The following is a 17,265-nucleotide window of genomic DNA, read 5'->3' as shown; positions in this document are numbered from 1 at the left end:
TGTGTGGGGGGAGGGGAGAGGATACAAAAATGAAAAATGAAAATTCCCTTCAAGATCCTGGAAAATTCATGTCATTATGACCTTGGAATCATTTTTCCTCCAAGTGAAGCTCTACCTTTCTCTCTTTTTTTAAAAAAAAAAGAGGTTACAAATAATGCTTTTCAATCTGAATCATGAGACAATGAAAAAATTTTAAACAAGTTACTTTTATTTGTTGGAAAACTTTTAAACAAACATTTATTGTAAAGATATTGATGATTTTTTAAAAAAATATTTTTCTTTTTCTTCACATTTTACAGTATGAGAAAAAGTTTGTTTAATGATCATGGATCATAGAGCTTGGTATTCTAAATGATGATCTCAAATATTTCATGAGCTTCTTTTCTAAATGAATTTCATACTTATTTCAAAGAATACTTTTCATGAATGGTTCTTAAATCATATATTGAAAAATTTTGAGAATGAAAAGTTTCTAAATGGATTAAAATAGAAAAACAGTGGTATAGTGGAAAGAATACTAGTTATGGAGTCTAACAGCCTGGATTTAAATCACAATTCTAACATAACACATGTGACTTTGAGCAGATCACTTAACCACCCAGTGTCTCAGTTTCCTCATATGTAATATTAGGGGATCTAAAACTAGATTGTCTAGAGCAGAAACTCAAATAACAAAAGGGGGCCCACAAATTGTATATAAGGATTTCTAGAAAATGACATATTAACATTATGTTCTATTTTCCTTTTGTTAGATTCCATTTTAATTGGTTAGGACCACATTTAGGAATGTGGCAGGTGACATGTCTGTCAGTCAGGTGTTTGATTTCTCTTGGCTAGAGACTAGATGTTCTTTGAGTTTTGTTCCAAAGCTGAGATATTATCTTCTTATGCTTCTTGTGGATTTTTTCTTTGTTCAGTTGTTTCATTCGTGTCAGAGTCTCCAGACCCCATTTGGGGTTTTCTTGGCAGAGATACTGGAATGGTTTGCCACGTCTTTAACTCGTTTTACAGATGAGGAAACTGAAGCAAAGTTAAGTGACTTGCCCAGGTTCTGATATAACTAGTAAGTGTCTGAATCCAAATTTGAACTCAGGAAGATAAGGTTTTCTGTCTTCAGGCCTGACATTTTATCCTCTGTGCCTTTTTTGTATAAGAAACCATTTTTAAAAGTCTCAATAGTTAGTTGAATTTTATATTTTTACTTTGGATTACTAGGACTCTTTTCAAGGAATGTTTTAAAAATTAATATGTTACAATGAAATTGTCAAAAATTTCATAATCAATTATGCTTTTCTTTATGAGAAAATATTTGATTTAACTTACTTATTCAATATGCCATTTCTTCCTGTAGCTATTCCTGTGTTTTGATATTTGAATGAATTTGTAATCTCATTGATGTGAATGCTCCCTACCATAAGCAGATCCTAATCTATTCCTGGCTGCTTATCTTGTGAATTCTCTAGTCATATCCTCACATAAATCCACCACAGGGAATCTAATGTGCTGTGCCATTAGTTCTGGTCATTAGTTCTTAGGATCAGAGATTTAGAGTTGGAAGGGATTTTAGGGTCATCTAATCCAAACCTGTCATTTTACAAACGAGGAAGCTAAGGTCCAGGAGAGAGAAAGTGACTTGCTCAAAGACACTTGAATTGGAAGCCACAATTTGAACACTTGCTTTTCTGTACCACTTGCCCTTGGGACATTTGAATTGTGGGATAGCATTGCTCATAGGTTTACACACTACATTAGGAGTTCCTTTTGAATTTGTTTTATTATTTACTTAAATGTAATAGTATAGTCACATATTAAAAACAATTTTTATTTGAATTTTTAATTTTACATTATCTTTTCCACATATTTTTCTCTCCTTCCCTCTCACATACTGCTACCCAGATAGCCAACACATCACCTGAGTGAAGTGTTCTACCTTCATTGTCTCTCACTTCTGTAAAGATAAGCTTCTCCATTTTTATTAGTAACATGAAAGTAACACTATTAACCAATCCCAACCAGAGAGGTATGCTAATAGAACTTTGAGATTTCTGATTTGAATATAAGTTACAAGCTAGTCAAACAGAGTGGTCATTTATCCATATATTTATATTTAGCTTTAGTCCTCTATCTAAAAGTGCCCTAGGGCATTCTGGAAGTGCAGAACATTATAAAGCTGGCTCTATAGTTATCTTGTTTCTCTCTCACTAGATAGTGGTAGTAGTAATTGACAGCTTAGATACACTTCTTACCATCACTACAGTACCCAGATAAGCAAACAGTAATCTGTTTATATACCAGGTGTTCTGTACAGTTTTAAAACTTTAGCAATATATGTTATATACATAGTAGAAATAATTTTTGAAAGCATCGACATACATATTGAATTTTTAAAATTACAGTTGATAATGTTTGGAATTTTGCTTACCATAGGACACAGTTTGCCTTCTTGACTATGGTAACCAATTATGTCCTAGAATCATAAATCATTCTATATACAATTATCATTTGTCTGTCTGTCTGTCTCTCTCTGTGTATGTATATATATGTAATTTTTATTTGACTATATATGACTATAATAAATTTGCTTTTGATTACTCTTACTGATGGTTTCTGCCATGCCTAAATTCAAGTTTTAAAATTGCACATAGATGATGAAGATCCTCTATCATTAGTTTCTAGCCTCTGATGTTGTATACTCAGAAATTCCAGTGTTACTGCAAATATCTGCAGTCATATGTCCATAAAGCTTTATCATTTTAATCTGTTTTTAATGCTAACAAAGTGCTCTGAATGATCAGTATAATAAATAAATAGTCTATAGACTGAATAAATAATATATTTTGTAGATTGGTTTATTTTTAAAATGTAGTTGCCATTGTAATTAATAAAAGTTCACTTATGAATTTATAGTGGCTTTATATAGTTTTCTAATCAACATGTACTAATAATGTATATACAGAGCTTCAGCATTTTTTTTTCATTAAAGGGATTCTTATATTAGGAATGGTGAGAACTACTCCTTTGAATTTTATAAATGCTTAAAATATTCACATTTTAAAGTTGAGAAAATTGAGGCTTGGAGATATTAACTTTGAGATTCAGTAACTTAGCTATAAAGCAGGGTCTTCAAAGCGTAGTCCAAAGAATTGTTGGGGTCTCTGAAACCCTTTCAGAGGGTCTACAAATTCAAAATTATTTTTTATTTCTAATATAGTAAATAGCTATAAATATAACCCATGTGAACAAAAACTCTTTGAACAGATTCTCGATAATTTTTTAACAACATGAAGATACTGAGAACAAGTTTGAGAACCACTGCTATAAAATATCACAGGTAGAATTTGAACTGTGATCTTTCAACTTTAAATACAGTTCTCATTCTGTTGCATCACATTAATTTTTCAATAAATTATTTTTAACAAATTTACCACTGTGATGAAAATTGCCTATTCATTGTTTTCAGTGTTTAAAAAAAAAGTTCAATTGATGCCTTCTGCTTTTTCCTTTGCAGCCCTTGTGGAAATACCTTGCCCTCCCAATTGAACCTTGTTTTATAAAAGCAAAGAAAACCAATCAACAAAAACATCTATATAGTTACTCTATTTGAAAATGTATAACTTTCTGTACTAGTAGTTCCTTCTTCACAGGAAAGAGAGAGGGATGCCTTACAATTTGGGTATCTTTTAAAAACATTGATACAGACTATCACATTTTTTTATTATGTAGAGACATTGTGGTATATTGGAGAGAGTGCTGGATTTGAAATCAGACTTAATTCCTACTTCTGTTGTATACTACATGTGTAATTGTGAGCAAATTATTTAACCTCTCTGAGCCTTAGTTTCCTCATCTATAAAATAGGGATAATAATATTAAAAGTATGTGCTGATATTGTAAAGATTTTGATGTTTGATGTCATAACACAATGTGGGTGAAGTGCTTTGCAAATCTTAAAATACCTTGTAAATTGTCAGCTTTTATTATGCAATCAATTCTAAATACATTGAGTTTAATTATCTAACTATATCATTTTATGTAGTTCAGAGTTTGGGAACCTTTTTATTTGTTGACAGTGACATAAAAAAATTAAGGGCACCATAGAAATAAAAAATAGTTAATTTTTTTTTAGAGAGAAGTCAGTCTTTGATTTTTAAACTAATGGAAAATATAACTATACCAAATACTTCAAAACATATTTTAATTCTATATTATGACCAGTTAATGAACTGGCAGGTAGCATTGAATGGAAGATAAGATAATGGCTCAATATATTCCCAGATAAATTTATTCATAAAATTTTCTTGTCACAAATCAATCAAGTATGTCTCTTATTGTTCAGCCATGAATGATTCTCTTCATGATCACATTTGGGGTTTTCATGGTATAGATACTGGAGTGGTTTGCCATTTCCTTCTCCAGATCATTTTACAAATGAAGAAACTGAGGCAGAGTTAATTGGTATGCTCAGGGTCACACAGCTAATAAGTGTTTGAGGCTCAATTTTAATGCAGGTCTTTCTGACTCCAAACTATCCAATATGCCATCATCTACTAATATATAAAGCACTAGTTTATTTTTTTTCTCAATAGTATTTTATTTTTCCAAATACATGTAAATATAGTTTTCAACATTCATTTTTGTAAGACTTTTTGTTCCAAAATTTTTTTCTTCTCTCCCCTTTCCCCAAGAGAGCAAGCAATATGTTAAATATGTGCAATCCATTTACACATATTCCGTCTTTTGTCATATTGTCCAAGAAAAATTGGACCAAGAGGGAGAAAACAAAAGAAAAAGCAAACAAAATGGTGAAAATACTATACTTTGATCCACATTCAATCTCCATGCTTCTTCTCTGGATGTGGATAGCATTTTTCATCCCACGTCTGGAATTGTTAAAGTACTATTTTAAATGGTATGGGAAATTTAAAAAAAAAATTAGGATATGACTCCTGCTCTCAAAGAACTTTTCAGTCTAGTTGGAGTTTCATACTAATTATGCAATTATTACTGTTGCATGTGTAGTATATATGTTGTTGTATAGCATCTAATTAAAGACTAAATTGCATAGTATAGACTTCTAAATTTCTGTAAGAATTCTGAGAAGAGGGAAGATATTGTGGGCTGAAAGGGTTAGGGAAGGTGTCATTGAACAAATAGGACTTCTCAGAGTTTAACCATCCTCATGGCTATAGACTTCTGGTGACCTCTTCCTTCTTTCACTATTTGCCATTGTCAAATTCATTGCTTTTTTAAAAACATCTTTGCCTGTATCTGGGAAGTGGAAATGAAAAGCAGCTGCCAGCAACATTGGTCAGCAGTTTGTTAATAAAATAGTTCCTACATTTTATAGGGCTTTATAGTTTACAAAGTAATTTTCTCACTACAAATTTATGAGAAAAGTATGCCAAGAATTATTACTCCCATTTTATTAGTGAAGAAACTGAGGCCCAAAGAAATTATGATTTGTCAGTTACTTGTGGAATCAGCAATAGAATCTTTTGACTCTATATCTAGTGTTTTCTCCTGTATATCACCCTGTGAAGGAAAAGTTGGAAACCTATTATTAAAATAGAAATTTGGAAATTTTCTGTGGAGTTCATTTGTCTTTGTTAGCTGTGGGCTCTAACTTACCATATTTAATGTAAGATGCTTTGTTTCCTTTTGCTGTAGATAAGCCACGTAGCCGATATGCTGTTAATAACACAGGAGATAATACAGATGACCAAGATGGAGATTCCAGGTAAGAGGATCTTCCAATTGTTTCAGAAAAGATAAGTGATTAAAAAAAAATTAGATGGCAGAAAAGTACACATTTCCCATCCCATCCCATTCCATTCCATTCTGATCCTTCTTTAAATACTCACTGTATTTAAGTCCTTGTTCAGGGTATTCCTTCAAGGGGCTTACATTCCACTGGGGAGATATAATATGTACACAAGTCAGTATACCCAGGATAATTTGAGGAGGTAAGAACATTAACAATGAGGGGCATAAGAGTTGTCTTCTGAGAGGAGGTGACACTTGAAGGAAAGTAGGAATTCTGAGGGATGTTGCACTGAGGTGGAAAGTAGAGTATTGGTTTTTGAGAAAAACTAGTAGTCCTTTTTGCCTCTAATGTAATATAAAAGGGCATCATTGGAAATAAGGCTTGAAAAGTTGATTAGAACCAGGTTGTGGATGGTCTTAACTTTCCAGCTGATGAGCTCCTACTGAGAAGCAATTAGGAACCACTGATGGATTTTGAGCAAGGGAGCACCATGGACAGGATTGTGCCTCAGGAAGATTGTTATAGAAGCCATGTGAAAAGTGGGTTGGAAAAGGAAGAGTCTGGAACCAGGGAGACCAAGTATGAAGCTATTAGAATGGTTGGGGTAAAAGGTAATAAGGGCTTGATTTAGAATGCTGGCCTTATGTATGGAGAGGATCATATAGGTATGAGAGATAAGGCATATGTAGTCACCAAGATATGATAAGGAAATTATTTCTGTAAAGTTATGGATCTAGTTGTCTGGTGATCTTGATACCCTCACTGGAAAGAGGGAAGCTTAGAGAAGATTAAATTTAATGCAAAAAATCGATTGCTTTCTGTTTGGACCTTTTATTTCAGATATGATGAATTTGAGATGTTTGATAGAGCATCCTGGTAGAGATTTCCCTAGGTGGTTGGCGATATGGGGCTGGTGTTCCCTGCTCTGTGACTTGTTGGCTTTTGGCAATTCTTCTCACTGTTTGATGTAACTGTAAACCTAGGTTGTCCCTTCCTTGATGCTTCATTGTGATGGGGCTGTTAAAGCCTTTTGCCAGAAGAATGTAAACTTTGGAAGGACTTAAACTGAAAAGGTTTCATGTAGAAACTTGGCCACATACTGTTGCTCATTTAATGTGCTAGGTGCTAGAGATACAAAGTAAAAAATATTACATTTCTTGTTCTTATGGAACTAACCTGCCTGGGTTAGTTGGGAAGGCTCTTTACTGAAAGGCTAGTCACCTAGTGAATTTTTTTTTTTATTATAGCTGTTCATAGGACTCTGGGTTAAAGTTGTTCATAGGACTCTGGGTTAAAAGGATGCTTTCTGCTTCAAGGAGAACTAATGAGATAATGTCCTTGTGGTATATTGAACATTTATACAGTGTTTTCAGATATCTTAATTTATTTGTTCCTTAAACAAACATTTTTTAAGTACTTACTATATAGAACACTGTGCTGGGCATGAGGAGAAATACAAATTTTAGATAAGAAACTGTTCCTATACTAATGGTACTGCAAGGTATAGTAAATTGCAAAACAAAGTGCTATGGGAGATTCTAAAGTAAAATGTTCTATATCTTAGAATATACTTTCTTGAGGTAAAGCTCTGTGTTTAGCATTTGTCTTTGTATCTCCAATACCTAACATGATATCTTGCACATAGTAGGCACTTAATAAATATTTGTTAAGTTCAATTTCATTATTTACAACAGTGTATGACAGATGAGATGTCTTTACACATTTGTTAATCCATGTGCAGTCAAAGAAGTACAGGACTCTAGCTGCTCTCTAATTTAAGAGCTCTGGGAGAACCATCTATTTTGTTTCTCAGAGAAATATTTAAAAAGTAGAAAATTATTTATGAAATTAATTTCCATAGCCAATTTAATTGAAAAAAATGATAAAAACCTACCACCAAGGTTTGCTTTGTTCCTTGTAGAATAGGTTTGAATTGTGAACTTCTTTCTAGCAAGCAATCTAAGCTTAAAATGAATGCCTTCCCGCACTTAGAAGCTGTGATCTCCTTTGGAAAGAACTGTAAAATTTTGATACAGGGTAAGAGTACTCAGAATTCTATCTCTTAACATAATTTCTGCCTTTTTCTTTTCTTTTCTTTTCTTTTTTTTTGTTAAGTGTTTATTAAGGAAATGTTAAGTGTCTGAGACCAGATTTGAACTCAGGTCCTCCTTACTTCAGAGCTGGTGCTCTATCTACTGTGCCACCTAGCTGCCCCAATTTCTGCCTTTTTCAAAATAATAATATTTCTCATTCAGGTGGCCATAAATATCATGGAGAGGCAACATGGAATAGTGGGTAAAGCCTTGAAATCAGGAAAACCTGAATTCAAGTCTTGCTTTGGACACAGCCCTATCATCTCGGACACACTAAATATCTTAGAGCCCCAGGAAATTTTGTTAACCCAGATTTACAGGTTCCCTGACTTCATCTGTTGATGGAGTTTCTACAAGAACTGCCCACCCTAATGAAACCTCTCCTTCAAAAGAAACAAATTTGATGGGAAGCAGAAATGAGAAAAGAGACTCAGCCCTGATCTCCCCTGGGGGACTGGGCCATTCATATTTCTAATTGGGCTTCTCCAATTCTAAAAGACCACAGGGAAAAAAAACAACCCAGGATTTTTCTCCTATTTTACAGTGCCATGCCAACTAATTTGATTCACAGTTTTCAAGATAATTTTCATTACTTTTTCCTATCAAAACACTTTACAGATCTATTATGGGCATCAGAAATGAGTAGTAAATATTTGTAAAGAAGTGCCTGGCAGTTTTGAATAGCAGAGCCAACTGAAGGAATTCTGTTACAACATGCCTGAAAATTCGGATAATTTTTCTAATGAGTGGCCCTGTTAGAAATATTTTGGCATAGCTTTTTGAAATTGTCAGCCTGCATGGTGGTTTTGTTGACTTTTAAATATAAATATCACTCTCTGAAGGTTTGAGGGTAGGCTTAATGCAAAGAATGGTAGGTTTAATGTAGAAAAATGATCAATTCCTGTTGGGATCATTTCATTTTAGACATGATGAATTTAGAGTCAGGATTTCTGTTCCTCTTTGTGATCTTGGGCAAGTTACTTAAACTCTCTGGACCTCAGTTTCTTCATTTGTTTAAAAAAAATAAACAAAAAGGAGGTATGATTAGACTAGATGACCTCTAAGGTCCTTTCCAACTCTAACTCTACAATATTGTGATATAATAAAGCACTTTTAGTTGAGTCAGAGATCTGGATTCTAAACCTGTCTCTATCCTTGATTTTCCTCTGTGATCTTAGAGATATAGATTCTTCTCTCAGACTGGATGTTTTCTTTGATTACTGAGGACTTGGTGATTCCCATGTTTTATGTCACACCCTTTTACCCTTGAATGGAGATAATTCTCAACACTGTGAGGCCTGATGAGATAAAGCATGAGTGCCTTTGAAATTGGAGATCCTTAGACTCTGTATTTCTCTTCCACGGTGTGCATGGCTCTTTATCGTCAAACCCCTTGTGGTGGTTTTTTTCCCTATTAAAATATCTATGTAAAACAGTAAGACTGAACCAAAACAATCTTTATTTGTTATAACGTGATAGTACGTAATGGTAATACTATAATTTTCACTTTGATTTTAGTTTTCTATATCAGTGGTCCAAAGTCAGCAAAAATTTTGGAAACTTTCAGACTTTTTTTTCCCCCTTTTTTTCCTTTTTCTACTAGATAACCTGAATTTGAGCTGAAAGGAAGAGACTGCATATCCCTAGAAGTATTATATTCAATAAAGCTATACCATCTCAGATCCTTCTCCTATTTGTTTAATTTGGGGATTGCCCAATTGATTCATTCATTCAACATATATTTATTGCATACCCACTGTGTCCTAGATACTACTGTGGAGTTTTGTCTCCTTTGCACTCATTTTTTGAAGGAGTATCCTACTATGAGAAACAGCTTTGTGAGGTGGTGTAAGAAGGTCTAGATTCAGATTTCATCTTTGTCACTTACTAGGTGATTGACAGAATTGTATAATTGTGCTAGAATGTATAGTCAAAGAAAGTTTCTTATGATGCTGGGCTTTGGTGACTTGATCAGGGCCATGCAATTTTCAGATTGTCTGCCCTGCTGTGATAGAGGGAGTTTCTTCTACCTTTTGCACTTCAGTTTTGCTCTTTCATGTAGATCCTAGATCAATGAACTCACAGGTCTGAACTCCAGATGAGATCTTAATATTTATCTAATTGCTGCTATAGAAACTGAAGCCAGAATAATGGAGTTCCTTGCTCGAGGTCATACCAAATATTAGTGTCAGAGCCAAGATTTGAACCTAATTTTTCTTGATTTTTAGGCTAGTGCTTTTTCTTCTATAACATCCTACCCCTTATACTTTGTCTCTTTGAGTCTCAATTTTTTTGTGCATAAAATAGGGGTAATGTATTCTGTGGCCTAGGATCATCATGTCTCAAGTGAGATAATAATGTAAAGTTTTTGTAAGTTATATAAATGCCAACTATTATTATTAGTTGTAAGTTCTTCCATATTGACAAATTCAGAATATAAAAATGAAAAGACATAATCCTGCAAATTTTGTTAAGCATGTTTTCAGTTATTATGTGTTTTTAATATCAGATTTTTTTTTTCTTAGCAGCTGTGGTTTTGGAGTGTCTTTCTTAAGTAGCTCAAATAGCGGATGTATTACAAATTTGTTATAGGAAGTAAAGGGCTTCAAGGAAAGAGGCTGATATTGATAGATATATGTAGTTGCTACATTTAGATAAAGAATCAAGCTTTTTGAAGAATTAGAACTAATTCCGTACTCTTCATTCTTCTTATATATTACCATCCTGCTTCTCAAATAGGATTATTTTTGTTGGGCAGATGGGTCGAAGTATAATTACAGAATTCTCAAAAGAAAACATATTTGTAAGCCTTGTAGTTGAATTGGGTAATGCTTTTTAAAACTATATATATATATAATATTTAAAAAAAAATTTTAATATGTGTTTCTTCCCTCATCAACTGTTTATCTTTGCTTTACCTTTTAACCCCTAATAATTTGGTACATGTTCCAGTTTTTAATACTGTCTTAAAAAAAAAAAAGCCAAAACAATCTCATGTTACTTTTCATGGTTTATTCTGTTGTATTTTTGTTTGGTGTTGATGGTCATATTCCCATTTCAGCGAGCAATGTCCTCTAACTGATGAACAATTGGTTGCAGGGTAAGACCAAAGCATTCTATGCTGTCTTTTTGCCTCAACTCATGCTTATTCTTCTCTTTATAATTGTGCTTAATTTCTGATTTTTCACTTGATGTTGATCAATGAACTAACGAAACAACGACAAGCAGTCATCACTTTGATGCTCAGTGCTCAGATCTCCCCAAAGGAAACAGGAGATCCTGCTAACATTTCTCTGCTTTCCTCCAATGCGGACTCTTTTCTCTTCTGAGCCCTGAGGTGTTAAGCTATTGTGTATTTCCAGGAAAGCCCAAGTGGATACCAACCACATTCAAACCCTTAACCAATCTTTTTTGACAAATTATGGTTGAATGTGGCATCAGGTTTTATTGTCAGCATAATTATGTTGTGGAAGGGGATCAGAGATTTTTTTCTGTATACACATTCCCAGTAGTGTACATTTCACTAGTTAAGTTTTCCTCCTGATTTCTTCAAGCATTTTTTAAAGGTACACTTACCATCCAGGTTCTGGGAATTAAGTGGGGCTGATACCAGTATCTCTGTGTTCCCTATCTTGGCTGCTAAGAAGAGACAAATACTTTGTCTACTTAGTATTTATAACCAGTTTCTCCTCAAATAGAAATGGATTATGTGACTTCATACATGACAATCTTCATATGATTTCCCCTGAAGATCCCTCTTACCACAAGTACTGTTTACTTTCTAGGAGCTTGAGGTGATGAAGTTGGAAAGCAAAATTGACCCAGTACACAGAGGGATGGCACTGTTCCTATGGTACATAAGATTCAGAGGTGGCACTATTAGATTAGGACACTGCTTTTGGTGGCACCTTTGTTCTCATCCTGGCCATTTTACTTTTTGCTTCTTGAGATGTCAAACCAAACCAGGATGCCAGCATGAATTACTGAATTAGTGGGCATCTAAGTAGCCTGGCTTTTTTCCCCCAGGCAGGCTATTTTGTTTTCTCTATGGATAGTTTGCCCGTATTTCTCATTAATTTCACAATTCCTTGCTGTTGATGGGTTTTTTTGCATATTGTATTATATAATATTTTTTACACTCTTTTTATTTAAAGAGAAGTAGAAATGGTAGAAGATATGTATATTCATTCATTCATATAATCATTCAGCTACTTTTTACTATTACCCACGTAACACGAATTTTGCCAAAATTGTTTAATAATTTTATTTTATTTGCAGAAATGTGTTATCTCCAAACAGTTTATAAGGCAGAATATGTACTCCTGAACCAAAACCCTTTCAGTATATCTGAATATTTATCTGACTTAGTGATTTTTAGGGACTGAATATGTCTTTTTTTTTTTTTTAAAGGTATGATGACAGAGTAGAAGGAATTTTCTATAACAACATATTTCGGTTTTTCTATATTATATTTAATCTAGAGAGACCCTTTTAAATCAGAGTCCCATCTAAAGCAAAGTTATTTAAAATATGGTCTTGAAAATGACTTATATATTAAAAAGACTAATGCCCCCTGCTCTATTCTTTGCTTCCATCTAGACTCTGGAGAAAGCACCTTTTCTTGGACTTCTTGAATATACTGTTTGTACCTTGTAGACACAGTGTTGGGTTTATAGGAGGTGTGGCTTTCACAGAAATTTGAGGTACACTTCCTACACTCAACACCCAAAATCTTCATGCAAAATTATATCTAAATAGCACAATTTTGGGGAAAAAAAACTTTCTAGAATGAGATAGAATTCATTTTATTAGCTTTTTCCTCTGTCTTCCTCTAGCCACCTGGTGGTAGAGAAAAGAGGTTATTCACTTGTGCAAAATAAATATTTGATCAGTTTCTAGTACCTAAACTCCACCTCTACTTTGGTTGTATATCATGAGCCTGAAAGTGGGAGTACTTTTAAAAGTAGACCCATTTATCATACCTTTCTCTAGCCCTGTGGATAAGTTATTTAACCTCTTAGCCTAAACTTCCTCATCTGTAAAATGGAGAGGATAATACCACTTGCCTCACAGGGTTGTTATGAGAAAAGTGCTTTGTAAATTGTAAGCCTATACAAATGATTGCTGTTGTTAATATTTTGTCCTCATCCAGGATGGGAGCTTTCATTAAAGGCTGGTCAAGAGCCCTTAAAAAGCTTTCTGACCTTGAAAGGTGTTTTGCTTTGTTCCTTTGCAAGTTTTCACCAATTTTTTTTTTTTTTAATATCCAAAGACTCAGTATTTTCACGTGGAAATTCTGTCTGGTTCATTTGATGGTGAAAGAAATAAATATTAGTACTTAATTCTCTATTTCTGATCTTTCCAGTTATAGATGAACCCAGTGAGCAATTCAGGATCACTCAAACAACCTCAGATCTGCCATCAGGGAACCCAAACTATTAGTGCTTCCAGAACTTATCTGATCTCCTGAAGATCCTTGAAAACTTTTTAGACCTATTATGCTGTAGGCCAGGACTGACCTAAATATGAAAAGAATTTTTGAGCAATTGTCCTATTTGCTACATTTCTTTCAGTATATTATTCATAGGTAGAGAGATTATGTTCTACTGAATATAGGTAACATCCCATTATATATATACACATTGAGAACTGTCTAAATTGTAAAGATATTTGCTTAAAATAAATGAATCATTGATTTAGAATTTGAGAATCCTTTTTATTATAAAACAATTTAACTTGTAGAAGCAGTCCAGACTAAATAAAACATCAGTTTCAAACCTCAGGTAAAATCTATCCAGTAGATTTTTCTATCACAAAAGCAATGTTTAAAGGGACAGAACAACTCTGAAGAATAGTACAGTGATACCTCGTGCTGGGTTTGGAGTCAGAAGATCAGAATTCAAATTCTAACTCTGTCATTTATTATCTGGATGGCCTTAGGCAAGTCATTCAACCTCCCTTGACTCAGTTTCCTCACATGTAAAATGAGAATATTATATTAGAGGAGTTTTTAGGTTCCTTTCAGCTCCAAATCTATAAAATCGTACACTACTACAGTTACTAAACATTTCACCAAAAGTATTGTATTGATCTTTAAAGATGGATTCAATGGGAAAAAATGGATTCTATGATCATTCATTTCTAATGATTCAGATGCCTGGGGCTGGCAACTGGACTGTATGAACCTGTAATTCTTTCCAGTATTGTATTTGGCTTCCCCCAAACAGTCTGATATTAGTATTTCAAAAGAAACAAGAATATATTTGACCTTAATAAAAGTACATTTTACATATAGAGATTTTCAACTTGCCCAAACTACAGAGGTTTTTACTGACAGAAATATTATTTTTTATTTTCTTTAAATTATACAAAGATGCATTCCTGTTTTTAAGACCTACGTTCTTTTTAGCGGTCTGGGCTACAAAAGATAAAAGAATATAGTAGACACACCCATAAGTCACCCTCATTTTTTTCAGTGATACTGTTATCTGTAATCCTTGCATTAGGGAATTGGGGAAATTGACATACATATTAAGACAAATATTATATATAATATTAAGAAATAAATATACAATCCAGACATGCTATATATCTACATGTGAACATGCTTATATAAATATACTTATATGCATATATAGTTTGCTACAAAATAATAAGAAAAATTAAAATGTTCTCATTATATAAGGGTTATATTTGGAAAGAAAAAAATTAAACTAATACTTAGCAAAGTGTGACTATAATGTTGAATATCAAATGGTTCAATTCTCTTCATTCAGGAATGCTGAACTTTATTGCTGAGTTGAGTGTTGCAGGTGGGGAGAAAGGAGGTGGTTTTCATGTATTCTTTTAAAAAATTATGAAAATCCCACAGTGGCTAATACCTATTCTTCATTTGCTTGAGCAAAAGGCTGCATCAGTAAATAATCGCTTAGTACTATATTAACATGTAGCTCTAGCAAGGTAGTGGCTATTTCCAAAATTTTTTTTTTTTTTTACCTTTAAAAAAAAAGCAAACTGCAACTTATATTTCTCTCCTGTATTCCACAAAGCATGTCATGAAATGGCAGCATGTGCCTACAATCTTTGCTTCTTAGCATCTTTCATCTTATAATTGTGGTGATTTGAAATATATAATCTTAGGGAAGTTATTTTAAACGGTGGATCCTTGGAAATCAATAAAGTTAACAATTGGGCAATTTAATTGGAACTTTAAATAAAATAAAAACTAAATGAAGCTCCAGTTTATTATTGTCTGCCTTTTCCCTTTGGAAGCAGTTGGGGTTATGGTGCTATCAATTACTATTGTAATTTTTTTCCATCTTTTTTTTGAAGATTTTCAGATGTAATTCTAGCAACGATTTTGGCAACTAAGTCTGATATGTGTGGTCAGAAATTTGAGTTGAAGATTGATAACGTGCGATTTGTTGGTCATCCTACACTTCTGCAGCATGCTCTGGGACAGGTATGGTCAACGGCACAAAAGATCATAAAAAATAGATTTTGATGTAGCTATATCACTCTACTAGTTATTCAGAACATTCTGGAGCCATCTCTGTGAATGATAATGTAATCCCTCATTTTACAGATAACACATCTAAAGTATACAGACTTTAGATGACTTGACAAAAAACTCCTCAAAAAGCAGACAGAAAGTTGAATCCAGATTTGCTGACCTCTCAAGTCCAGTATACTTGGGGAACCACCTTAAAAAACAAATATCTAATTATATTGGTATAGTTTGTTTTTTGAATCAGTTTCATTTCCTGTCTTTTCCTTTTCCCTTTCCCAGAGAGCTATCTCTTACAAGAAAAAATTTAAAAGAGGAAAAAACAAAACAAAACAGTTCAGCAGAACTAACCAACACAAGTTTACATTGTTCCACATTCACAGTCCTCCATTTCTGCAAAAAAGGGTTGAAGATGCATTCTCATATGTCTGAGGCTGTTTGTTCATAATTTTAAAGCATTCTGTTTTGATTTTTTTGTTCTTTCCATTTTTTTATTGTTACAGTCTTTGTTTACCTATTTCTGCTTGCTTTATATCAGTTTGTGTCTTCCCATACTTCTGTGCATTTTTAATAGTCATTTTTCCTACATCACAATAACATTCCATTATATTCATGATGATAATTTGATTAGCCTGTCCCCAAACGATGTCCACTTAACTTTGTCAAAGTTTTGATTAATTTCTACCACAAAAAAAGGTTGTTATAAAATATTTTGGTGTATTTTGGATTTTTTATCACTGACTTCCTCAAAGTGAATTTGTAGCAATGGAAAGTCTGGGTCAAAGGGTAAAGACATTTTAGTCACTAGCATTCCAAATTGCTTTCCAGAAAGAATATTGGTTTGCCTGTCTTTCCACAGTCCTTTCAACATTTGCTTTTCTCTTGTTTTGTTACACTTAACTGTTTGTTGATTATAAGAGGGAACATCAGTTGTTTTGATTTGCATTTCTCTTGTTATTAAGAGACCATATTCCCATAAGCAGTGAGGAGAATCTAAATAAATGTTATTTATTAGAAAAATGTTTTTGTAATCCAACCTGCTAATTCCTTCAGGTTGGATTACAAAAACATTTTAATAAACCACATTTATTTTTAGTATTGAAAATTAGCAGAGTTATAAAGATCACATGGTTCATTGTAAGTTCACTTAATATGGCATTTAATAAGCACTATTTATAAAGCACTGAGTAAGGCCTTTGAGAAGTTAAAAATGTAGCTTAGAAGAAGTCATTTAATAACTTCAATTTTTACCTCTGGGGATCATCTTCAATTTGGTTATCTTAATTCTATCTTTCTTCTGCTCTATTTTTATTTAAGAATTATGTAGGTTGGGTAAAAGGTTCTGGGCATTTATTGGACTCAGAGTCAGGAAAGTTATGGTCTAGTCCCAGTTTTGCCACTAATAAATTGTAACTTTATGAATATGGTCAAGTCATTTTCCCTCTCTGGGACACTTTCCCTATTTATACAATAAGGGAATTAGACTAGATCAGGAATTATTAACCTAAGGTCGTTCAACTTATTTTTAAAATTATTATTTTTATTATTTTATAATAGGTTTTTATTTAATGCATTTTAAAACTTTTTTTCTAATGTTGGGCTCATAGGTTTCACTAGACTGTCAAAAGAATACAGAGCATGAAAACAGTTAAGCTCTTTAGACTGATCTTTAAGTGTGGTTTCCAGCTCTTATAGTCTATGCTTCTATGATTGGGCACTTCCCATCAGAAAGTGTGCACAGGTGAATGAATAATCACTAAGTGTCCCATCTAGTCACAAATTTTTGATGAAATTCTACCAAGAGAATGAGCTTCCTCTGATGATTCAAAAATTGGAGGGTATGTTTTGTTTCCTGTTATCTTTTCTTAGAAAAAAAGTTTCATTGCTTCTATCTGGCAGTG

The 17,265-nt window shown here is 33.3% G+C and overlaps 1 protein-coding gene across 2 annotated transcripts in view; it reads left to right on the top strand.

Moving 5' to 3' along the window:
• NPRL3 (NPR3 like, GATOR1 complex subunit) overlaps positions 1–17,265 on the top strand; it is a 92,089-nt gene that overhangs the window by 966 nt on the left and 73,858 nt on the right. For both annotated transcript variants that reach the window (XM_051968526.1, XM_051968520.1), the window contains exons 2-3: positions 5,668–5,737; positions 15,190–15,319. In XM_051968526.1, coding sequence (XP_051824486.1) covers positions 5,668–5,737; positions 15,190–15,319 — 200 coding nt within the window. The remainder of the gene's footprint in view (positions 1–5,667; positions 5,738–15,189; positions 15,320–17,265) is intronic.

Source organism: Antechinus flavipes, chromosome 1 (assembly GCF_016432865.1).
Source record: "Antechinus flavipes isolate AdamAnt ecotype Samford, QLD, Australia chromosome 1, AdamAnt_v2, whole genome shotgun sequence".
NCBI lineage: Eukaryota > Metazoa > Chordata > Mammalia > Dasyuromorphia > Dasyuridae > Antechinus > Antechinus flavipes.
The sequence above is the reverse complement of the archived record's forward strand: the minus strand, read 5'-3'. Positions and strand labels throughout refer to the sequence as shown.